This window comes from Eulemur rufifrons, chromosome 29 (genome assembly GCF_041146395.1).
Source record: "Eulemur rufifrons isolate Redbay chromosome 29, OSU_ERuf_1, whole genome shotgun sequence".
Classification (NCBI taxonomy): domain Eukaryota; kingdom Metazoa; phylum Chordata; class Mammalia; order Primates; family Lemuridae; genus Eulemur; species Eulemur rufifrons.
The window spans coordinates 2,138,862-2,162,735 of record NC_091011.1 but is presented as its reverse complement, the minus strand read 5'-3'; the positions used below and the strand labels follow the sequence as shown (position 1 = coordinate 2,162,735).

The 23,874-nt window shown below is 45.7% G+C and overlaps 1 protein-coding gene across 4 annotated transcripts in view; it reads left to right on the top strand.

Annotated features, from left to right (window-relative positions):
* Positions 1-23,874, top strand: part of EGFR (epidermal growth factor receptor) — a 187,203-nt gene that overhangs the window by 107,045 nt on the left and 56,284 nt on the right. For 3 of the 4 annotated variants that reach the window (XM_069461922.1, XM_069461921.1, XM_069461920.1), the window contains exons 2-4: positions 14,240-14,391; positions 19,182-19,365; positions 22,448-22,582. In XM_069461922.1, coding sequence (XP_069318023.1) covers positions 14,240-14,391; positions 19,182-19,365; positions 22,448-22,582 — 471 coding nt within the window. The remainder of the gene's footprint in view (positions 1-14,239; positions 14,392-19,181; positions 19,366-22,447; positions 22,583-23,874) is intronic. The other variant, XM_069461923.1, reaches the window with a different exon arrangement.

Sequence of the window (23,874 nt, the reverse complement as noted above, 5' to 3'; positions counted from 1 at the left end):
GGGCTCCTGGCGAAGGCCTCGTCCCTCTGCTTAACAGGACCTGCGTTCTGAAAGATACTTCTGATGATCAAAAGCAGCTCATACATCTCCTTGCAAGTAGTCTGTAACTGTCACCAGTGGGAACAAAATTCGCATAGTTATTACTGACTGATAAGGAAATCCACTCAAATGTTCTTCGGCCTAGAATTATTGACATGGGAAGCAGCTTCACCTAGTCATTGCACCTAAATAGAAAGGCTATTTAACAAAGTTTAACAAAGAAGAAAATTACAAAATGTTGTCCATAAGCAAAATGAAACATAAAAGTTGAAGGTAGGAATTTTTTTAAGAAAATGAAATATGCTTTGTGACTCACCTGTGTGTAGTGTTATTTGTACGTATTCTCTTGCATAATAATTAATAATGAAGCAAAGGATGGCCATGTCGTGTTTTCTTGTCTGTTATTCCAATTTCTTGTCTGTTATTCTAATTTCTTGTCTGTTATTTCCATGTTTTTCGAAAACATTACTCTTGTTAAATCTCAAATACTTTCAATCAGAAAATGGATTTTCAACAATAGAATTCTGTATCTGCATTCAACAGCAAATCTAATTCTATTAATATTAAGCTAGTAGGATGTGATAGGAAACTTGAACCTAGGAGAGACCCAGGCAAGGAAAAATACTTCCTCATCCAAGCTGGAGAGGAATTTACCGTCGTTCCTACAATTAACAGATGAAATAGAGATTCCATTTTCATTGCTCAACTGCCACGTTCGTTATTACACCCTACGAAAAAGGGAATGGAGTCTGTTGACTTGAAAACTTATATATGATGTTAATGCAGATATTCCAGTAATTCAGCAATATTTATTCTTCTTTTATTGCCTGCTGAATTTCTTGAAATAATAAACTAAAGGAAACAAAGTGTTTACTGTTCTCTGATGACATATAATCTGTCTAAAGAGACAAAATGCTGTGAAACAACCGAATGCTCTCACCACGCAAGCATGGGCAAGACTACACATAGGAGACAGCTACAGGGACTAAGGAAGCCAGAGACAGCATCTGGGTGGGGCAGTCTTTGCAGAGGATGTCCTTGTGCAGGGGGCCACACACATGGAATTCCCAGAACTGCAGAAGAACGGAATCTGCAGGAAAGCTCTGGGGTGAGCAGAGAGGTGAGGAGCGGTCATTACCTGGAAGTATCTGCAGGGCCATAAGGTAGAAGAGAAACAAGTTGCGTCTGTGTTAAGCCAGAGGAAATTACCAGGTGACTCGTCTCAGATCAGTGTAAGGGACAATTATGTGATAAAGTTGTCAATACAAGAGTGGACTGCTTCACACTCTTAGCAAGATTGCAACTCCCTGTCACTCGAGTGGCCCAGTGCAGGTGGGGTAGGGGTCCCCAGCCAAGGCCAACGTGGTGCCCCACACACAACACACACAAGTACAGTCCCCAGCCCCTGCATTTCCCTCTCGGTTTTTAGGACCTTGTATCTTATTTCAATTCCTCTATTTAGCTGATGATGAAATAGGAAAAGCCTGGCCCTGAGAAAATCCTTTCAGAGTCTGGCCTTGCTTAGGGGGGATGAATCACTTCAACCAGGTTCATCTTCTGGACAGTACAGGATAAAGGAGATCCTAATCATGTACTTCCTGACCTCCTCTTAGACCTTCCTCTAAAACAGGGGCTGGCACAGTGCAGCCCACAGGTCCGATCCAGCCTGCCACCTGCTTTTGCAAATAAAATTTTATTGGAGCTACACCATGCACATTCATTTGCTTATTGTCTGCGGCTGTTCTTGTACTATACCAGCAGATCTGAGTAGTTGGGACAGAGACCATATGATCCTCAAATATGAAAACGTTTGCTCTCTGGCTGTTCCAGGAAGGATGTGCTGACCACGGCTCTGGAACACCACAAGGGACGCTTCAGACTCTCTCCTCTAGGTATAGACCTGTGGCCAACAAAGCCGGCTCCGGTGCACATTCCACACTCACAGATTTTTTAGGCAGGGGAGTCATCTAGTGTCAAATGGTCATGTGCTACAACTGCTACTTTTAGTTGATAACTCTCCTCGTGGAGGGGCTCTTATGTTCCAAAGACAATAGTACTGCCCTACTGCAAGAGTTTTTTGAGCCAAAATTAAGATTCTTCTGTGGCAGAAACTTAGCTTGGACTTCTCTTGAGTTAACTTGGTAGTTGTTGGTGACTTCTGAGTCAGTTTTCCTAAGTCAATGAACCCAGGATACGAGCTTTGCATTACAGCAGCGACCAGGGGAGGGGAGGCCGCTGTCCTCTTCACACTGCTACATCCTCCTGCCCACTTTCAAATGAAACTTAAAAGGAATATTTAAATGAAGGAGTAAGTGAAAAGATTGTTCATTTAAAAATAATCATTAAGGCCGGGCGTGGTGGCTCACGCCTGTAATGCTAGCACTCTGGGAGGCCGAGGTGGGAGGATCGCTCGAGATCAGGAGTTCGAGACCAGCCTGAGCAAGAGCAAGACCCCCATCTCTACTAAAAATAGAAAGAAATTATCTGGACAGCTAAAAATATATAGAAAAAATTAGCCGGGCATGGTTGTGCATGCCAGTAGTCCCAGCTACTCAGGAGCCTGAGGCAGGAGGATCGCTTGAGCCCAGGAGTTTGAGGTTGCTGTGAGCTAGGCTGACGCCACGGCACTCTAGCCTGGGCAACAGAGCGAGACTCTGTTTCAAAATAAATAAATAAAAATAGTCATTAAATAAAAACACGTGCACCACTGCACACAGATCCAATTCTGCTTAGAAAACCACCACCAGGCTCAGGCGAGGCCCTTTTCTAAATGAAAAATAACAACAGTAGAAAATGCTCTGAGCAGTGAGCGGGGAGTTCTTTGGTGGGAATCCTCCGAAAAGGCACACAGAGGTGTGGCTTCCTCAGCTTTGAGTGCCCAGCACGGGCTCCCAGGTCAGCTGTGGTCCAGATGCCTTCCTTCCCAGCCGTGGGCTGGTCCCTGTGACCCTGGCGGCCGCTTAGCTGTGTCAGCATCAGCTGTTCCACCTCCCTGCGAGACTCCAGGCGACCGGCCAGGCCGCACTGCCCAGCGTGAGCGAGAGGACACAGGGCCAGTTTCCGAGAGAGCCTGAGGGAGGGACGCGATTCCTTCTGCTGGGACACCTTCCAGATTTCACTCACATTTGGATCTTAGTGACAGTTACTAAGGCTTCACCAAGTGTGGCTGCTGCCTTGACCGGGAACCCTCCCTCTCACTGAGTCTTCCCAGGAATCAAAGGCACATTAGTCCCTGTTTTATAACTAAAGAAAAAAAAACTCAAAGTGACTAAGAAGTTGCCTCGGTAGTGATGGAACCAGGATTCCAATTCAGACCTTGTGACCCAGGTCACTGACATGTGCCAATAATATGTCATCGCTTATCGTTGTCACCAAACAGCTCAAGGATTAGCTCACCACTTATTTATTGATTTTTTACTTTTCAAACACTTCATGACATAAACATAAGTACTGGTTCAGTAGTTCTGCTGATGACTTGTCTTGTGTCTGTGACGCGAACATAAAGCAAAGCATAGAGGATGCGCTTTGGTGAAATTGAGCCAGTAATTTGGAGGGGCGGGGAATTAGTTTTCTCCTTTCACCGCTTCCCATTTGTTCCCAGGTAAAAAGGATGAGATGACTAACTCAATTCCAGCCTGAGGCCGCACGTGGGAGCTCAGACGTGACAGTGGTGTGGAAATCCTGACTTGCCCCGCCCCGTGCCCCGCCCAGCCTCCCCCAGTACCCAGAGCTTCCTCCTGCCTCCCAGCATCTGACTGCATCGTTGTCCTTTTCCTACGGGATCGGAGAGTTCCAGGTCAGACCCTCTGGGTCCTAGGACCTCCTGCCAGTCTGAGCATCACCCTCCAGGCTTTGCTGGGGCCTGGCGGGAGCAGCACTCAGGAATATCCCCGTGCACAGGCTTGGGGATAGTGACGGCCTTGGTGGCCAGGCCAGCTAGACCTGGCCTTCCTGCAGCCAAGTGCTGCTGAGGTCTCGGGCGTGCAGGGAACATCTTTGTTCTCAGAAGAAAGCGCAGTGGTGTCAGTCTTCTCCTGGTGTCTTGGCCACTGTTCTTTTGTTTAAATTTTTGGTTGTCATTTGCTTTTCGCTTTCTTTTTCTTGGGGGTGGGGGTGGGGGGTTGTTACTTGTGTGTTTGTTTTTTTTTTCCTAATGCTCATGGGTAAATCCATGTAAATGTGGGTATATTTACAGAGATGGCCTTAAAATACAATTGTGCATTAGAGACTTGATTATTTTAAACGTGGGTAAAAATAGAAAAAAAGGTTTCAAAGAACATTCAAACCATCTTGGGGTAGGAGTGGCCACGCACTGCCACATGGAACCCAGACGGAGTCTCTCTGCAGAGAAACACTTGCAGAAAAAGGAAGAAGGAATTTCCACTTCCACTTTTAGATAGGAAATATTTTATTTCCTTGCAAATTACAAATCTTTTTCAGGATTTTTGTTCATAAGAAAAATGGAAGAACATGTGATTCTTATAGATAACTATAAACAAACCAGAAAGGATAACTTGTGTCCCCAGATTACAATTCGGGCAACGACCTAGAGGAGAGGAATACAGGAAAAATGGGGGAAAAAAAAGAAATGAGAGAAACTTCATTTTTTTTAGTGAAGTAAATTGTGGGATTGTTTATGTACGGTGAAATCACCAAGCCCAACACTTGGCTCTTATAGGCAACTTACTCTTTTAATCTCAGTGTGAAGTATTATGTTTTCATTTGCTTGGTAACAAGGAGTTTTGGTATTTCCTTCCCAGATCAGTGGCGCTTGGTGAGTTCTCCTCTTTCTGACTGGGGTTCCTCTAGGACATGTCCATGTTGTATGGCTTTGGGATGTCTTAAGATCATTCCATTTGTGACGTTATCTCCCCAAAGGACTAATATATCCCTTAAGGGCAGTGAACATTAATACTTCTGATTCATCCTTGGCAACTGCCTTTGTACTATTTTATTAAATATGTTTTAGTTGAATGAAGGAACAACAGCACAAGCAGCCTCCGGAGGCCTGGGCGCCCGCAGAGCAGGGTGCGGGGAACCTGACTGCCAGGCAGGTCCGGAGTCCGCGAACACCGGCGCCCCTCGCCACGCTGCTCGGCCACGCGCGGGCTCCACGTCACTCCAGAGAGAACTCAGGCCAGCCAGGCCCAGCCCCGCGGGGAGTGGTCGTCCGGCCTGGTCACAGGGAGTGAGTCACGCGGCGAGCGGGTGTCGAAGAGGGGTGGGCAGGGCTGTGCCCGCCACGGTTTTCCGCAGGCGGCCGGGGGCCGCGGAGCGCGAGCCGCCCTGCGGGGGCTGTGGAGGCGGCTGGTCGCGCGTGGGAGGAGCGTGCCAGGGCCAGGGACGCTGGAGCACCCGGGTGCCGCGCCCACGGCGCCGTCCCTGCTTCCCTGCTGTTTTCTCTGGCCAGTTCTCGGGGTGACAAAGGGGGAAGTCAAGTCAGGGGGGAAGGGTGGTGGCGCGCAAAAGGCGGGCTTGGGCTTAAACACAGAGCTGTCTTTCCTGAAGTCAAACTGGTCAGGTTTTGAAGCAGATTTCCAAGCAGTGGTCTTCGGCAGCGACCGCATTTTGCAATTTTGCGTTTCCCGTTCCTTTCCCAGACCTCCCCGGGCCCACCCTGCGTGATAATCTTCCGTGTCCCCGTCACCCCACGCCCGCACGCCCCGCCCTGCGCGCCCCCCGCTGCCCGCGCACCTGCCCCCCGCCCGGCGCCTCCCTCGGACGCCCAGGGGGACAGCGGCGCCGCGCCCGGGGCTGGGGCAGAGGCCAGTGCGGGGCAGGGGCGCGAGCGTCGCTGCGGCCCCCAGACTTTGGCAGGAAGGGCGCGGGGTGCGCGGAGCGGCCGGGTGAGCAGGGTTAGCGCCCACGCCGGCCGCAGCGGAGGCGCTTCGCCACCGCGTCCCCAGCAGGGAAAACCGGGCACGACGGTCACTGATGTCCGTGTTTTCGCTCGAGAGATCTGAAACCAAATCCAGCATTCTGTCCTTTCTGCAGTGTGCCCTGCTCAGTATTCAATATCAAGGAATACTGCAGCCACGTGCAGGCCTAGTTCTACATAAATAATCTGTTTTCCTCTATCCGTGAACTTTTGTTCAATACATATCCGTGTGTTTAAAATGTAGAAGATCTGAGAAACGGGCTGCCAAGGCAAAGTGTGTTGCCAGGCACATAGTAGGTACTCAAAACAGATTTGTTGGATTGACAAAATGTCAGACCGATGGAAATCTTACTCCACTTCTGTTTCTTGTAGTCCAATAACAGGTCAAATTCATTTCTGATTTACTAGCTATTCAACTGCCCATAAAAGATCGAATGGATTCCTCTGTGATTTAAGATTATTGATTTAAAAACTAGTGGGGGCAAAGACAGTTTGCTGGTATCATTGAAGACATGTAGGCAGAAATAAATTACAGTGGTTACTGCCAAGGTAAAGCCTCAGTGTTGCAGATAATTCCTACTTAGAGATTTGTGATTTAAGAAGCTCTGCTGCGTACACGATCTTTACTGCTCATGACTACCCTGTAAAAGTCCTAGGGCTGGTCCCATTTTAGCCAGAGTCCACTGAGACCTAGGAAGTTGAGATAATTGGCCGGAGACCATCCCATAATGATACCATCACAATCTTCATGCTGATGTCACTGGAAACATATCCCAGAATCCCTCACAGAGCTGGCCTTCCTGCCACTCAGAAACATCACTGAACTCCCAAGAGAGTGGGACACAACCTACAGAGGTGCCCTAACTCCACCTGGTACAGTTTTTACAAATCGCAAACTTAGCTTAGGGTTATTTTAATGACTAGCAGGAGAATCACAGGGATGAAATGAACCAGGTTTGGAGTTGTTGCCCAACTCAAAATAAGAGATGTTATTTTAAAGTTTTCTGCTTGTTAACTTAATTAGAGCTACTTGAGTTTGCAGCTGTGTCAGGCATGCCAAAGCTTGGCGTGTCTAGTCCAGTAGGCATATTATAATGCACATGGCAAATTATCAAAGAGAACTTTTTGAGTATTACATGTGTGTTTCCAAGTTGCAATGCACATTCAAATTCGGTTTGACAAGCATCTTCAGGTGCCTTCCAACTAGGAACTATGTATTGCTTGTGAAATAAAATATGTTAAAATAAGGAACCACTGAGAAAAACGTAAAGCTTTTTAAAATGAAGAAAAATCTTCACAGTTATGAGACTTTTCCCATTCCACAAAACCTTTGGTTAAACCCACAGTGAAAATTTAAATGCTACTGTGTATTTACTTTTGTTTTTCCAATTATTTCATGATGACTCACAACCACAGATTGTTTTAGTTCCTATTATTGCAAACTATTGTGTGGGTTAAATAAGTTTCATAGACTAGTCTGGTACCGTAATCACAGTTGACAGCACTGTTTCTATGGGATAAATTGAGAATCTTAATAGTGGTACATGATCACTTCTCCATTAAAAATACATTTTATTAAGATATCCATCTTTGGCCTTGTTCAACGTAGATTTTTGTAAATATTCTCCTTGGTAACCTTTTATTTTAAAATAATACATGATTACTTTGGAAATTTGAAAAATGTAAAAACTATGAAGAAGAAATAAGAAAAACACCCAGAAATCCACTATTAAGAAAAGACCATTGTTAACAACATGATGTATTTTCTTCCTGTTGCATTTCTGTGCTTTTTAGCATAATTGATATATATATATAAATACATATACATTTTGAAATCTTAGTAAAGCACAATAAATTGTAAATCCTAATACAATGAAACCTCTGGCAAATTCACTTAGTATCTTTTCCTTATATATATTTTGAACCTATTATGTAAATGTCATCGTATTTGAGATTTCCTTAAACCTTTCAGCACAAACATGGAAAAAAATCCTTCTTTTACTTTTAAAGCTTCATTAACTATGTACCTAGGCTAAAAGATTTTATAACGACAATGAGAAACTGTGACTCTTACAGCACATCCAGGCTGCGTCTCCTTCTCCGTCAGACACGTGGGGAAAAGGCAAAGAAACCCAGGTCAGTAGTTTAAGACTTTGGTCACATGGCCACCCATTGCTTTCACAGCAAAAATGTCAATGCAACAACATGTATGTGTACTTCACAGCAGTCTAATGAGATATACGTATAGAGAGAGACTTCAACTTATAGTTTGATTCAGGAGTTTTTGACTTTACAATGGTGCAAAAGCAATACACATTCAGTAGGAACCACATTTCAAATTTTGAATTTTGATCTTCTCCTAGGCTAGTGATACGAGGTATAATACTGTCTTGCTGTGCTGGGCAGTGGCAAGGAGCCGCGTCTCCCATCAGCCGGGAGATCAGGAGAGTCAAAAACTGATGCTCAGCAGTGTACTGTGTTGCCAGCATTTTTAGGATCTTGTGTTTTGTGTTTTTGCATCTCATCATGTCTACAAAACGGCCATACTTAACAATATTTTTAGCTTGGCATGGGTTTATCAGGACATAGCCCCATCATAAGCCGAGGAGCATCCATATATATATATATATGTATATATATGGTGGGGAGAGATGGATAACAAATGCATAAACAAATAATAATTTTTGATTATTTTTAACTGATTACTACTTAATAATAAGTAGTGATCACTGCAGAAAGAAAAGAAAGGATAATGTGACATCATAGATGTGGGTACTTAAGCTAATATGGTTGCAGGACAGGCTTTCCTGGGGCGGGCATCCAGGCAAAAGAGGCAAAGAGGAAACAAGGGGGGTAGGGGTGGAAGAGCATGTGACCCAGATGGAGCAGCCCTGGGTGGGCAGGAGTTGGGCCAGAGTGAGAGAAGCAGAGGCGTGTGGCTGTGATGTGAGTGGGAGGAGACAGCTGCGGGGCCTTGTAGACCACAGGATGAAGCTCACACCGATTCGAGTTACACTGGGAAACTTTGGGCTGCTTCAAACCAAGCACTAGTGGGGTGTGATTTCTGCTTCGAAACAGAGTGCTCTGCGGAAAATGGGGCGAGAATAGAAGCAGAGACAAGTTAGGAGGCCAAAGGGAGAAATTTACAACAGCCCAATTACTTTGGCAGCCATTAACATGTAGTTGAGACAACAACAAATTAAAACAATTATAAATCTACTAAGTGAATAAATGGAATTTGGGCAAATCTGGAGAAACTTGTTTTAATGTCGTGTGTTAATCAGTGATACAGATTTGCCTAAGCTTGTGTGCAGAGAGGGGTGAACGCCCCCATAATGGCAGAGGAAGGCCACAGAGCCTACCCATAAAACCAGGGTCATTTCAACACTTAAAGGAGGCAGATTGTTTTTATTTTCAGTTAAGATAAAGTGAGGGTTTTCTTAAGAGAAAGAATAACCAGACCATGGGTTAGCCCTCGGTGTCTAAGGATCATACACAGATAACTCGTATGTACACTTTGCTGAATCTCATGAAAAGCCAAGTGCAACACAGCAGCACGGATACATCTGAGAAATACCACGCTGTGGATTAGGCCTTAACAGAGGGCAACACCAGTGATTTCATTTGTGTGAAGTTCTAAAGTAGGCAGAATCATTCTACAGCAAAAAGAGATCACAACAGTGGTTGCCTCTGGTGCGTAGGGACACGGAGTGACTCTAAGGGGCATGAGGGTGACTGTAATGGCTCATACTGCGATAGGAGCTTTGTTTATGTAGGCACATGCGTTTGTTGAAAGATTAATCCTCTCACTGTTTGTGGATGTTACCTCAAAAACAACAACAACTGTAAATTAATATTGAACTATAGTCAGTGACGTGCCAAGGTGAAGTATACTGATATTTCTACTTTAGTTTAAAATGCATCCCAAAATCAGATGGATAGATGCATAGATATGTGATAAAGCAAATATAGTAAAATGCTAACATAAGGATGTTCATGGTACAGTTCATTCAGCATTTCTATACGTTTACAAATCTTCATGATAAAATCTGAGGACAAAAACCTAGTGGTTTGAAGACCTGAGTTGTAGGGCCTGCTGGTCTCTTGATGTATGGAATTTCTCATCAGATTATAAGAGCTGGAGCATTTACAAGAGCACTAGCATTTTGCATGGAACTTGACACAAACACTTTTAATTGTGTGGTTTTCAAATGTATAGACCTAAATTAATATTAAATTTTTCATTGAATAAATTGCTTAAATACGTAATCCTAAATGTATATCTTTATGAAATTCTTCAAGTACAATGTGTTCCTTTTTCTTTATTTTCTGATTAGACGAATATTCTACAGACAAAGTAACTCTATTTAATGTTGAACATTAGAGTAAACCCGTGTGCAGATCCAAACATCCCAGTTTAGACAATAACTTAGGGCAATATACATTGACTGAAGTCCCCTAATATCTGTCCAGACGCACGTCATGTTATGTTCCTGTCACATTCTCAGAAGCTAATTTTAACAAAAGAAAGTCAAAAGCTTATATATTCATTCAGCCTTCAAAACAATCCTGGGAGGTTGCAGTAACAGTACCACAGACTGCATAATTTATAAAGAAAATAAATTTGTTTGGCTCATGGTTCTGGAGACCGGGAAGTCCAAGGGCACCGTGTCGGCATCTGCTTGGCACCTGGTGAGGGCCTTTATGCTGTGTCATCCCATGGCAGAAGGGCAGGAGAGTGTGCATGCGAGGGGTCGAGGGGTTGGGGGACAGAGGAGGGGAACCAAACTCAACCTTATGAAGAACCCACTCCCATGAGGATAACCCACTCCCACAGTAACGGCAGTAATCAACGCAGGAGGGCAGAGCTCTCATGACCTAATCACCTCTCAACACTGTTGCTTTGGGGATTAAGTTTTCAACACATGAACTTTGGGGGACACATTCAGACCACAGCAGAGGTCAATATTGTTGTCACCATCTTCATATTTGAGGAAAGCATGGCATAGCTTAGGGAAGTGGAAGGTCACACACTGAGGAAATGGTTAAACAAAAACTTTCTCTTGGACTAATTAAAAAGGTCTTACTCTTTGCAGTTTTGTCTTGAATCTACCTAACTAGTTTGTGATTGTTATTTTTTGAATAATTATACTTATATCGGTGGTCTCACATTTAAATTTTCCTCATTGCTCTGTATTTATAACGTGAGACATTTGGTAAAAAAAAGTGGAACAAGACCTATACTTTGTTTTAATCAAGAAACCTAGACTAAGTTATTCTGACCCTCATCCGCTTATATGCTGCCCTCTCCTTTTGGATATATGAAAAGAGAAAACTCCAGAAGAAACAGCCTTGTCATGATTTCTTTTCACACTTTAGTAATTAACCCTAGGATAGTAATCAGGATGGACTTGCCTTACAATTGAATCAGATAATATATCAACTGCTTTCTTATTCTCAAGAATAGACATGTTGGGTAAATTGGGCATTGAGGTTTCTTTGCAAATTTTTGCCATTTTAAAAAATAAATAATGAACAGCAGTATGCATAAAACTTTTTTTTTCTTTTGTTTTTTTTTGAGACAGAGTCTCATTGTTGCCCCAGGTAGAGTGCAGTGGTGTCATCATAGCTCACGGCAACCTCAAACTCCTGGGCTCAGGCGATTGCCAAGGTAATTTTTTCTATTTTTGCTAGAGACGGGGTCTCGTTCTGACTCAGGCCAGTCTCAAACTCCTGACCTCAAGCAATCCTCCCGTCTCAGCCTCTCAGAGTGCTAGGATTACAGGCATGAACCACTGTGTCTGACCAAACTTTTTTTATATTTAGCTCTAGTTCCTCAGAATAGGTTTTCCAATGTGGAATCATCATGATGTAGAATTAAGCGTATTCATTTGTTTACACAGGTTGTCCAGTTGCTTCCCAAAATGTTTTATGAATTAATGTTCACGTCAATAATGTGTAATGTTGCTATTATCTTCCAAATATAGGATCTTTTTTCTGAATATAAAAGTAATTCATGCTAAGTCATAGACAATAAAAGGTTCATGATAGGTATTCATCAAATAAATACTTTTGGTGCTCATTTATGACTTTTTGAGTAAATGAATGAAAGCGCAGTACAGTCTTTTAAAAATATTGTTTCCTCTAACAGACTAATCTTAAATGACATGCTGTCCTATATTTTACTGATAAAAGTTACTTAGTCATTGATTGAAAAATAAAAATTTCTTTGGATCAGCTGAAACTTACAAGCTAATGTCCTTGATCATTTAAAATGAAAGTAAATGTCCTTGTTTCCATCCCTCTGTACATTGAAGAAACTTCTGAAACCTGCTCCCGCCCAAGGTCCTAGTTGACCCTGTTCACCAGGTGAGCTGAGGGCCCAGGCAGCCCTTGCTGCTACCCGGACCACAGCCGATCAGTTAGAATGAGAGTCAGAGGCCATAGTCTGTCAACCAGGAAAGCAGCTTTTGTGCCAAGGTGTGTCACCTGGAAGGTCATGTGGTCATGTCACAACCCTGTACCTGCATGAGTGGTGACATCTGTAAGGGCCTTTGAATTGGGAAATCAGTCTGGCCCAGTCTGCACGTGTAGCAGACAATTGCACGACGATTCCCACTTGAGGCTGCGGCCCGTGCTCGGGAGGGGCAGCCCAGAGCCGCTGGGCCGAGCCAGAGTGGTGGCTGGAAAACTTACAGAGTAATTCCGCCCCTGGAGATAGGAGACAGGGAGTCCACAGTGTGGATTTGCGTAGTTCCCACGTGAAAGTTCTCTCTGAATTCGAATGAGAAGGTAGAAGGGACGAAGAGGGAAGTCGCCCCGGAGCTAAAGAGCAGGTGGAGGCGGCTTGGCGCGCGGTGTCCGTGTGCCCGGGTTGACCGTGCGCGCCCGACACGTGCTGCCCCGCGGCTCGTCAAGGGCAGTCAGGTGACACTCGGTGAGTAATTCTCAGAGGGAACAGAGAAGCCTGTAAAGTAGAAATGCACCTTTAAAAAGAGTTCTGAAGAAAGTTCGCGTGCTGGCCTTGGCCTTGCTTTGTGCTCCGCCGCCTGGTCGCTGATTGCTTAGCGCGGCGGAGACAGGGAAGGTACGGCCAGGTCTGAATCCCGCGCCCACAGCCGGAGTTCATGTCTCTTCACTCTTACAGTCATTTCGGTTCAAATCATAGTCCCGTCACAAGCTCCGTGCCTCAAAGCCCCAAGCCTTGTTTCGTTCCGCTAGCCTGGGCATGCCTCTCCCAGGGCCGGGTCTGTAAGTATGACTCTAGTGTAATCCTCTCCTTCGCTTTTAAATACAGCCTCCCAAGTGCATTTCTATAGCCCAGCTTTGTCCCTTAATTTAAATGTTTCCTTGGATTAAGTTTGATACCTTGAAAGCACGTTAGGGGGTTAAACGTGCCAGGGTTGTGCGCCGGCAGGTGGTGCAGTGCGCCACACACACACCTGTGCTGGGTGGACTCACGCAGAGTGTGGACAGGCAGAGGGACACGTTGGCTTCTCACTAGCTGAGTGTTGTAGTAAATGGTATATTTTTGTTTCTATTATATTCTAAATATCCTACAATGAGACCGTTGATTTGTTTTTTGATGCATTAATTTAGAAGAATATATTTGTAATCTCCAGCCAGTTTGGTTTTTAATTGGCAATCTTGTCATTGATTTTTAGGTATACAATGCTGTGGTCAGAAGCTATTGCCCAGTGTATGTTATGTTATGTTTGTAAACATTCTTTGCACACACAATAATGTGACATACTATGTTTTTGCAAAGTAAAAAGTTCAGCCAGTTTGGTTTTTAATTGACAATCTTGTCATTGATTTTAGGTATACAATGTTGTGGTCAGAAGCTATTGCCCAGTGTATGTTATGTTATGTTATGTTTTTAAACATTCTTTGCACACATAATAATGTGACATACTATGTTTTTGCAAAGTAAAAAGTTCATTATGTAGTTATTAATTCAACCTTGTAATTATTATTTAAATGCCTTATGATATTTTTTTTTTTTTGCCTACTGAAGCTTTTATAGACTTATCCTATCTTAAAGACTTTTATAGCATTTTCATCTATTCTCCCTTGAATTTTTAACACTTTTTTCTTTGTGTATTTTGATGTAATGCAATTCCATGCATTATAGGGACAAACTCTCTCTTATGAATTTCACTTATATAAACTTAAACATTTTTATCACATTTGCCTTGATATGTCCTTTAATCAGAATTAATATCATAGGTCACTACAGTTTATAAAGTTAACGAATATTGTTTTACTTTAGTTTTCTTACTTTTCTCAGCATTTCACTTGATATCTTCTTTTTTCTTCCAGTCTGCCAAGGCACAAGTAACAAGCTCACCCAGTTGGGCACTTTTGAAGACCACTTTCTGAGCCTCCAGAGGATGTTCAATAACTGTGAAGTGGTCCTTGGGAATTTGGAAATTACCTACGTGCAAAGGAATTATGACCTTTCCTTCTTAAAGGTTAGTTCAATGACGTTGATTATCCTACCAAAATATAATACAAGTAAATATAAGTAGATAAAGGAGTTAGCAGAATGTAACTTAAAGTGTGTTTACTTTTGCTATGGCAATTACGAGTCCTAGGAAGGTACAGATGGGAGTTTTATGAGAAAGCCACTTTACTGGCTAGTGTCAGGTAAGAGCTAGAAAAGAACATTGAAGGGAAACAGGCTGATCCGGCATTCCACTGTCATGGCACACGCTCACAGTAAACCCTGACCATTGCTTCAGCCATGGTGTGCTGGTGGTATACTAGCTCTTGAACAAAGAAAAGCCCTGTTTTGTAGCATTTGCCTATTTCCTTGGTGTGAATACTCCCACCATAGCTGATTTCAAACTACCAAGAGCTGTACAAGCAGGTCACAAAATTCCTGACTATTTCACAGTAGGCTCTAGTGACCTGGTAAGAGCCACTCTGAAGGCTTCAGAGTTTGGTGGTAGTTGAACTTGGATTTGCTTTGCCACCTTCTGAGATTTTTTTTTCTTTCTTTTAAAATAAGAAATCATACAAGACAGATACAAAATAATTTTTTTAATTTCCGTTTTTATCTGACTATGTAGAACACCAAGTAGAATGATAGTCACAGCATTTCTTTTTAAAAATTATTTGTATAAATTTATGGGGTACAAGTGTAATTTTGTTACATGTATGTATTATGTATGATTACATCTGGTGAAGTCAGGGCTTTTAGTGTATCCATCACCCAAATAACTCACAAGGTACATTGTACCTATTAAGTAATTTCTCATCCCCCACCCCTCACCCTCCACACTTCCAAGCTATCATGCCACACTCTGTCTCCATGTGTACGCATAAGTGAGAACATGCGCTGTTTGACTTTCTGTATCTGAATTGTTTGACTTGAGATACAGCCTCCAGTTCCATCCATGTTGCTGCAAAAGACATCATTTGATTCTTTCTCGTGGCTGCATAGTATTCCATTATGCATCTATACCACATTTTCTCTATCTAATCATCCATTTATGGACACGTAGGACACATATCTTTGCCATTGTGAACAGTGCTGTGATAAACATGTGAGTGCAGGTATCTTTTTAATATAAAGATGTATTTGCCTTGGGTAGACACCCAGTAGGAGGATTGCTGGATCAAATGGTAGTCGTGGTGTGATGTTAAGTTGTTAATTTGTCATCTTTCTACTTTTTTGATGTACGAATTTAATGCTATAAATAAATTCCCCTTTCAGCATAGCTTTTGCTGTATCCCTGGGATTTTGGTATGTTGTGTTTACATTTTCATTTGTTTCAAAACATTTTTTAATTTCCATTTTAATTTCTTCATTGACTCAATGATCATTCAGGATCGTGTTGTTTAATTTCAATGTATTTGTACAATTTCCTCTTGAAATTGATTTCTAATTTCATTCTTCTGTAGTCTGAGAAGCTACTTGATATGATTTCAGTTTTTTAAAACTCATTGAGACTTGTTTTATGGCCTAACATATAGTCTATCTTGGAGAACATATAGTCTATTCTCCAAGATAGACTATATGTCTATCCATGTGCTGATGAGAAAAATGTATAGTCTATACTTGTTGGGTAGAATGTTCTGTAAATGTCTGTTAGGTCCATTTGATCTAAAGTCCAGTTTAAGCCCAACATTTCTTTATTGATTTTCTGTCTCAATTACCTGTCTAGTGCTGTGAGTGGGGTGTTGAAGTCCCTCACTATTATGACATTACTGTCTGTCTCTTTCTTTGGGTCTAGTGATATTTGTTTTATGAATCTGCATGATCCAGACTGCATATATATCTAGGATTGTTATATTCTGTTTCAGAATTGATCCTTTTATCATTATATTATCAACTTCTTTATCTTTTTTTTTCTGTTTTTGATTTAAAGTCTGTTTTATCTGACACAAGTATAGCTACTGTTCGATTTTGTTTTCCATTTGCATGGATATCTTTTTCTACCCCTTTACTTTCATTCTGTATGTTTCTTTACAGATAAGATGAGTTTCTTATAAGCAGAATATATATAGATCACTGTTTATTCATTCTGCCAATCTATGGAATATTTACGTTCAAAGTTAACATTGATATGTGAGGTTTTGTTTTTGTCATATCAATTGTCATCTAGTTGTTTTATAAAGTCTTTGTTTCTTTTTCTCTATTTGTCTTTGTGGTTTGGTGAAATTCTGTAGTCTTGCCATTTGATTCCTTTCTCTTCCTTCCTTTGTGTGATCGTTTTATGAGACCTATGAGTTTTATACTTTCGTGTGTTTTTATGATGGTGAATGTTGACCTTTCGTTTCTATGTTAGGACTCTTTTGAGTATTTCTCATATTCATAGGGCCAGTCTAGTGACGATGAATTCCCTCAGTTTGCTTGTCTGGGAAAGACTTTATTTCTGCTCCATTTATGAAGCTTAATCTAGCTGGATATAAAATTCACGACTGGCAGTTTTTTTCCTTTAGCCCTTTGAAAACACCATCCCATCCTATTCTGATTTGTAAGGTTTCTGCTGAGAAGTCCACTGTTAGTTTGATGGAGTTTCCTTTATAGGTGACTAGATGCTTTTTTCTCTTGCTGATTTTTAAAAAATTTTCCCCTTCATGTTGACTTTAAATATTCTGATGACAATATGCTGTGGTGAAGTCCACTTTGTAATGTGTTTTCCTAGGGATCATTGGGCCTCCTATGTCTAGATATCTAAACTCGTGCTGGACTTGGGAAGTTTTCATCATTTCCTTAAATAGGTTTTCTAAACATTTTGATTTTTTTCCTTCCCCCTTGGGAATACTGATAACTCATAAATTCAGTTGCCTTATGTAGTTCCATGTGTCTTGAAGGCCTTGTTCATTCCTATTCTTTTTTCTTTATTTTTCTCTGACTGAATTATTTCAAAAGACCTGTCTTCAAGTTTTTTCTTCTGCTTGGTTTAGTCTATTATTAGAGCTCTCAAGATTTTGTAATTCCTTCAGTGAATTTTTAGTTCCAGAATTTGTTTATTTGGATTTTATAAGACATTTCTCTCCTTCTTAGATTTCTCATTCATATTCTGAATTGATTTTTTGACTTATTTTTACTTGTTATCAGATTCTGTAACATTTCATTGAGCTTCTTTAAAATCAATATTTTGAATTATTTACATGACATTTCAAGGGTTTCTTTTTGGTTAGGATCTGTTGCTACAGAAGTATTGTGTTCCTTTGAGGGTGTCTTAGTACCTTGTTTTTTAATGCTTCTTTTATCTTCACACTGATTTCTGCTCATCTGGAGTAAGAGTCACTTATTATTTTTGAATTTACTTTTGTATGCTTTTTCTCTTGAAGATGTGACTATGATGTTGGTTGGGCAGGACTGTTTGGCTTTGCTTCTGGGTGCATATAGTGACAAAGACTCCTTGTGAGTTCTTTGGTTATAAGCTGCCTTTATATGGTGGCTTTCTGAAATTCCAGTTGTAGTCATGGTGCACCTGGTAGGTGAGTGGGCTCGAGAGCTTCTGAGTAGCTGGGGGGCACGGGCAGGAGGCAGTGGTGGTCCCAAGGAGCATTTCTTGTTCCTGAGTGCTGTGCACTCGGGTCAGCAAGGGTCGTTAACGGGGTGTGCGGGCCACCTCCAGGCCAGCAGGTAGCACTTGCAGGTAGGAGCCAGCTGTGGTGTTCGCCCAGCTTCTGTTGCTCATGTGAAGTGGTCAGGTGTCCCAGGTGGTAGATTGAGTCATGGGGGCTGTCCTCAGGCCCCCGGCAAAATACCTGGGTGAAGGGTGACTGCTGCTACACTGAGGTCTCAGTGGGAGGAAGGGCCAGTTCCAGTGGCACAGCCTTGGCTGGCCAGAGTGGGACCTGCTTCCCTCTCACACCCTGGTCCTGGTGGGGCTCACTGCTCTGTCTCGCCTGTGGCAGCCGGTCAGAACATTCGGTTAGTACTGCAGTGTGCTTCTAGTCCACCATGCTCTGAGCCATAGGAGTCACCACTCAGGTCAGTGCCACAGCTCCCTGGCCACTCTCCGTCTGCTCCGGTCCAGGGCAGAGCCCGGTTCCAGTGCTGTGGCTGGTGCCCTGCCACACCTGTCTCTCAGTTCCTGCTGCGGGAGCCCGACCCCACTCGAGCGCCAGTTCCCCAGCCCCCAGCCTGAGTCTGTAATGCCAAAGGCTGCTACCACTCCTGGCTCCAGGGACCCCGCACAGCTTGCTAAGAGGTGGGATCAAGAATGGCATCCCCCCAGTAGGCCCCCAAGTCTGGGGTGGTGCGTGGGACACTTCCCAGAGTGGTTCTGTCTCACAGTCTCCTAGCCACTTTCCAAATAAAAGCCGGGGCTTGGGAGGGTCCAGACGCTGCTCCGTGGGGCACGTGGACCACAGGGAGACACTCACCTCCATCTCCCGTCCTGGGAGTCCACTCCCAGTGGCCAGCTAGCTGCAGCCACACAGGCTGCCTGCCTCCTCCTTCCCCAATCCTGGACTTTCCTTTCACATTTCCGTGGAAGTCCTGTGTTCGTGCTTGGATAAGTGTTCAAGGTGTGGCTGTCCGCATACTATTTTGGTTCTTCCAAGTGGATGAGCTGCCTGGAGCAGCCTCTGGCCACCCCCAGGGACCAGCTGCCCTGAGTAGCGCACATTGTCCTTCCCTGCAGGCCTCAGCCCCGTGGCCTGTGCCACACATCTGCTCACCACACACGTGCACCGCAGTTCCGCTGGGTGTCCTGGGCTCTCTGGACCCATTTTAGACCTCGAAGTCTTGAGTTCCTCAAAAGAGAAATAACATGTTCATGTTTTATCTCCTTAGACCATCCAGGAGGTTGCTGGTTACGTCCTCATTGCCCTTAACACCGTGGAGAGGATTCCTCTGGAAAACCTGCAGATCATCAGAGGAAACGTGCACTACGAGAACTCGTACGCCTTAGCAGTCTTGTCCAACTACGGTGCCAACAAGTCCGGACTGAGGGAGCTGCCCATGAGGAACTTGCAGGGTGAGCGGCCGGGCCTGTCTCGGGAGACTGTAAATGCAGGCAGTGGTTCCGATGGCGCTCAGCGAGCCTGTCAGCTTCCTAATCCCCCTCAGAGAAGACTTTTATTCATCAAACACACATGTATTGAGTGCCAGCTGTGCGCAAGATACACAGTTGGAGTTACTAAAAGGTGGGAGACAGTGGAAGGGGAATGGGAGAGGAGCCAGATTCCAGCTCCTCCACGGTCGCGGAGGTCAGTGAGAAAGAGCTAGTAAGAAATGGCAGCGGATCTGGCTAAACGCATGTGACCAGACAAGCTGGGTGGGAAGGAGTCGTGTGGGGGGGGGGGGGAGTGAATAAACTGCCAGCCTGGCTGCCCAGGCTCAGGGTGAGCGACATTGAAAGCCAGCCCACGTGGAGGCAGTTCCGAGAGTGGAGCTGCCGCGCGGAAGCTGTGTGCGCGCGAAGGGCGGGGATGACGGTTCTGTGGAAGTTTGAGTTCTCGTGACCAGGACCCTTGCCAGGCTCCTGTGGGACGAAAATGTGGAGGGCAGTAGAAGAAAGAGGAAGTTGATCCTAAATATCGGACAGATCAATCACTGTGCCCCCACGACGTGGCAGGTTTGGCGCCAAGAGTGTTAAATTGGGAGCTACGTTTAAAGCCCACAACCTTCCTTCAAAGCAGGCATTGTGCAGATGCTTCCTGACTTAGGACAGGGTTAACGTCCGGATAAACCCATTGTAGGCTGAAAACATCGTAAACCCAATTTGGACAGCATACTGAATGTGTATTGCATTCATACCAGGGCAACGGAAAAAATTCTGAGTTGAACCGTGGTAAGCCGGGGACCCTGTGTGCTCCGCCATTTTACAGATAAATCAATGGCAGTAAAGTAACTATCCCAAGGTCCCAGACTAATGAGTAGAGAGACCGGCAACAGCCACCAAATCCCCTCCCGGGCCTCCCTGTCCACGTGCCATGCAGTCTGACGGAGCAGGGCTGAGGAGGGGGCTGAGATGGAACAGGGGTGCAGAACAGAGGGGTCGCACTGGGAGTGACAGGAGCTCAGCAGGGTGCAGCGCTGGGACCTGGGCCACATACAGCATGAGGACAGACGCAGCCAGCCGCTCCCCTCATGGCTCCTTGGCTCGCCAGCCTATAAAACTGCCTTAAGAGTTCCCACCCACCACGTTAGCCGCCCAGCGCAGCCACATGCGTTTCCATGTCTGTGCTGACACTAGCTTGTGTTGCACCCACACGCCACGCAGTGGCCTGTTGCCCAGGTCACCAGGCGCCTCCCACGACACCACGCAGAGGCAGCCGTGTGGGCGCCGGGCGGCTCCGTCCCTCAGCAGCCAGATGCCCCAGGGCATTGCTTTAATCTGTGCTGGGCTCCCTCATCTTCAAAAATGTGGGTGGCATGCTTGCTAAAAACGGTGACATGCTTCCCAGGGCTGCGGAGACAGCAGAGTGAGTGGCTCCAGGTAAAGCACTTACCCGCTTCTGCTGCCCCGGGGTATGACTCTGTCCACACTGTTGAGTGCCGCGCGGTGAGTGACTAACCTGGCGCCCACCATGCGGCGCGCACGCCCTCCGCCTCGGCAGCACGGATGAGCCACCAGGAAGTGGCGCTGAAGCCTCCCTTTGCTCTCGCAGTCGGGTCGCCCACCCTGGGCACTCCCTGAAGCCCTGGCTTTATCACCCTTCCTCCTGTCCCCTCGGTCCATTGTCCCAGCTGCCTGAGCAGCTGATGTTCCTTCTGCTTCTGCAGTCCTGACCTTGCTTGGGTTTCAGCCGCCTGTGATGGCTCTCGAGTGGGTGTTTCCAGGGGTCGCCCTGCTGTTGCCTCTCCCCTTGCACACAAAGTGCCACAATTTGGGCCTCATGGCGTTGCCACCTTCCTCTTGATTCCTTCACTGTCCACCATCCACTAAGGAAGCTGTGCGCCCGCTTCCCGCTCGGCCGCTGCCCTGGGCCTGCCACGCTGGGGAGGCCTGTAGTGCCCTTCCTCCTCTTCCTCCTCTTCCTCCTCTCCCTCCTCTCCCTCCTCTCCCTCCGGAACCTGCGGGTCCACCTTGCGGCAGTCGGCAGTCGCTCGCTTTCTGACAGCCGCCAGATCCTCCCAAGGGAAGCCTTCCTTTTCCACGTGGGACATCCATTCCCCGCCTGCGGGCATTATTCTGTACATCTAAGGGTGGTTTATTTCTGTATTTACGTGACAGATGGCCACTGAGCAATCGTAAGGATTACTGAACATAATGCTTATAAACCCACCAGCACAGTACCCGGCCTCGTCGTGTGTCAGGGTCTCCTGCAGGCACAGGGTGGTTAAGCTGTGTGACGCATCTGTCCCCTGGCCTGTCATTCTCAGAGAGAAGCCGGCAGGTCCTGCTCATCCTTGCAGAGCCCAGGGCACTGGCGCAGGGCTGTGTGCACGTGAGCCACTCTGCGAACGTTCCTGTTAACTGTGGTTGGGGCAACACTCTCCCTTCATACAGGCTTGATTTTTCTCATTTCTGACTTTTTCACGTCCTCTCAGCTCTTCCGTGGAAGCAATTGTAGCATATCACATGTCCCTTGCGCCCCTGGTGTCTGCCTGTCTCTTTGTCATCCGTGCAGATCTTGCTGCCCCTCTCACGCTGCTTCTCCAGTGTGGACCCTCCCCAGGCGCCTGGGAGTGTGCAGGCTGCCCCCTCCCCCCCCCCCAGCATTCCAGGTCCACAGCACTTGGGTCTCCACCTGCCCTTCATGCCAAGGGACAGTTCCAGCCCAGTCCATCAGCCCCCCGGAAGCCCACCACTCACCACACACTCCTCATTTGTGCTGTGCCCACTGACGAAACCATTCTCCTCCTTCCCGTCCTTCTAAATTCCTAATCATTGTTCAAGGCCCAGTTCAGAAAACGTCCTGACTCCTCCACAGCACTGTCGGTAACCAGAGCTTCGTCTGCCTCCTCCCCCAGGGAAGCTTTCAGGGGACCAACCACAGGGACTCTGGCTTTGCACACTGGCATCTTTTTAGCAGGTGTAAAGAAATGCATGCGTACTTCATGAGAACGTAGGGGAGGGGAAGGCGTGCTCACGGCGTTCCGTTCTCGCGCAGAGATCCTGCATGGCGCCGTGCGCTTCAGCAACAACCCCGTCCTCTGCAACGTCGAGACCATCCAGTGGCGGGACATCGTCAGCGGTGACTTTCTGAGCAATATGTCGATGGACTTTCAGAACAATCTGGGCAATTGTAAGTGTGGCACACGTGTTCTCTCTGCCCCCAGCTGTGCAGTGCTGGGGTGGGGATGGGAGAAGACATGTTTAGTGTCAAATCACAGTAATATGAAACAAAAAGAAATTGTGAGCAAAACATCTGCCCCCTAGAAGAGCATTTATTTAAGAAAGGGGAAAGTCTGTCTTTCGTGGTACGGGTTAGCCCCGTGCTGAGAGGGCAGGTCACCCCTGGGCAATGGAGCCCACGTGCGCCAGGGAAGGCAGCGGGGACAGCGGGCACTCCTGGCACCAGGGCCTTCTCCATGCTGCCTCGAGGAGACTGGCCAAGCCCTCGTGTGCATCTAACTTGCTCTGGAGTCCTGCGTGGCACCCAGGCCTGGGCTCTGCCCTCCAGCTGAGGGGTGTAGACACTCCCACATGGAGCCACAGGCAAAACTGGGCACAGCCCTCGGGCAGGAAGTTTATCCATATTTCCCTGAATGCTCCTGACCCAGTCCCTGCCCTGCTCATCCACAGGGGCGCAGGGCCGTGTCACCCGCGCTGGCCGGCGCTGAGACACAGGCTTGCACTCACCAGGCTCCCTGAGCTCTTCCCACTCCTGAGCTCCCAGTCCCTTAAAATGAGATGTGATCCCCATTTCCTGCTGTTCCATGTCCCCGCAACTGGGCAGTGGGCGCCTGCTTGGTTTTTGATCTCAAAGAAAATGGAGCTGACGTGGACCCTCGTAGTCATCAGCCAGAGCCTTTTGGGTTGTTATTTACTTGTTTTATTCTTTATTTCATTTATTTCTTGATTTATTATGATGAAATACCCATAATACGATTTACCATTTCACCTATTTTAACTTTATAGTACTTGTGCATTCGTACTGTTGTGTGGCCTCACCACCGTGCACACACACAGCCCTCCCATCTTGCAGACCCGACGCCGCGCCTGCGAGATGACACCTCCCTGTTGTCTCCTCCTCTGCAGACGCTGGCCCTGGCCATCGTTCCGCCTTCTGTCTCTGAACTGACTGCTCTGGGCCCTCGATAAGTGTAGTCACACAGTATTTGTCCTTTTCTGTCTGGCTATTTCTCCTAGCAAAATGTCCTCCAGGTTCACCCATGTGGTGGCGAGTGTCGAGAACGTCATTCCTCTTCATGGATGGATGATATTCCATCGTGGGTTTAGGCCACATTTTGTTCATATGTTCATCCCCCAGGGGACACTCGGGCTGCTTCCACCTTTTGACTGTTTGGGTAACGCTGCTCTGCACGTGGGCCTCAAGCCCCTTTCTCTTATAAACGTATTATTCTACCAGATACT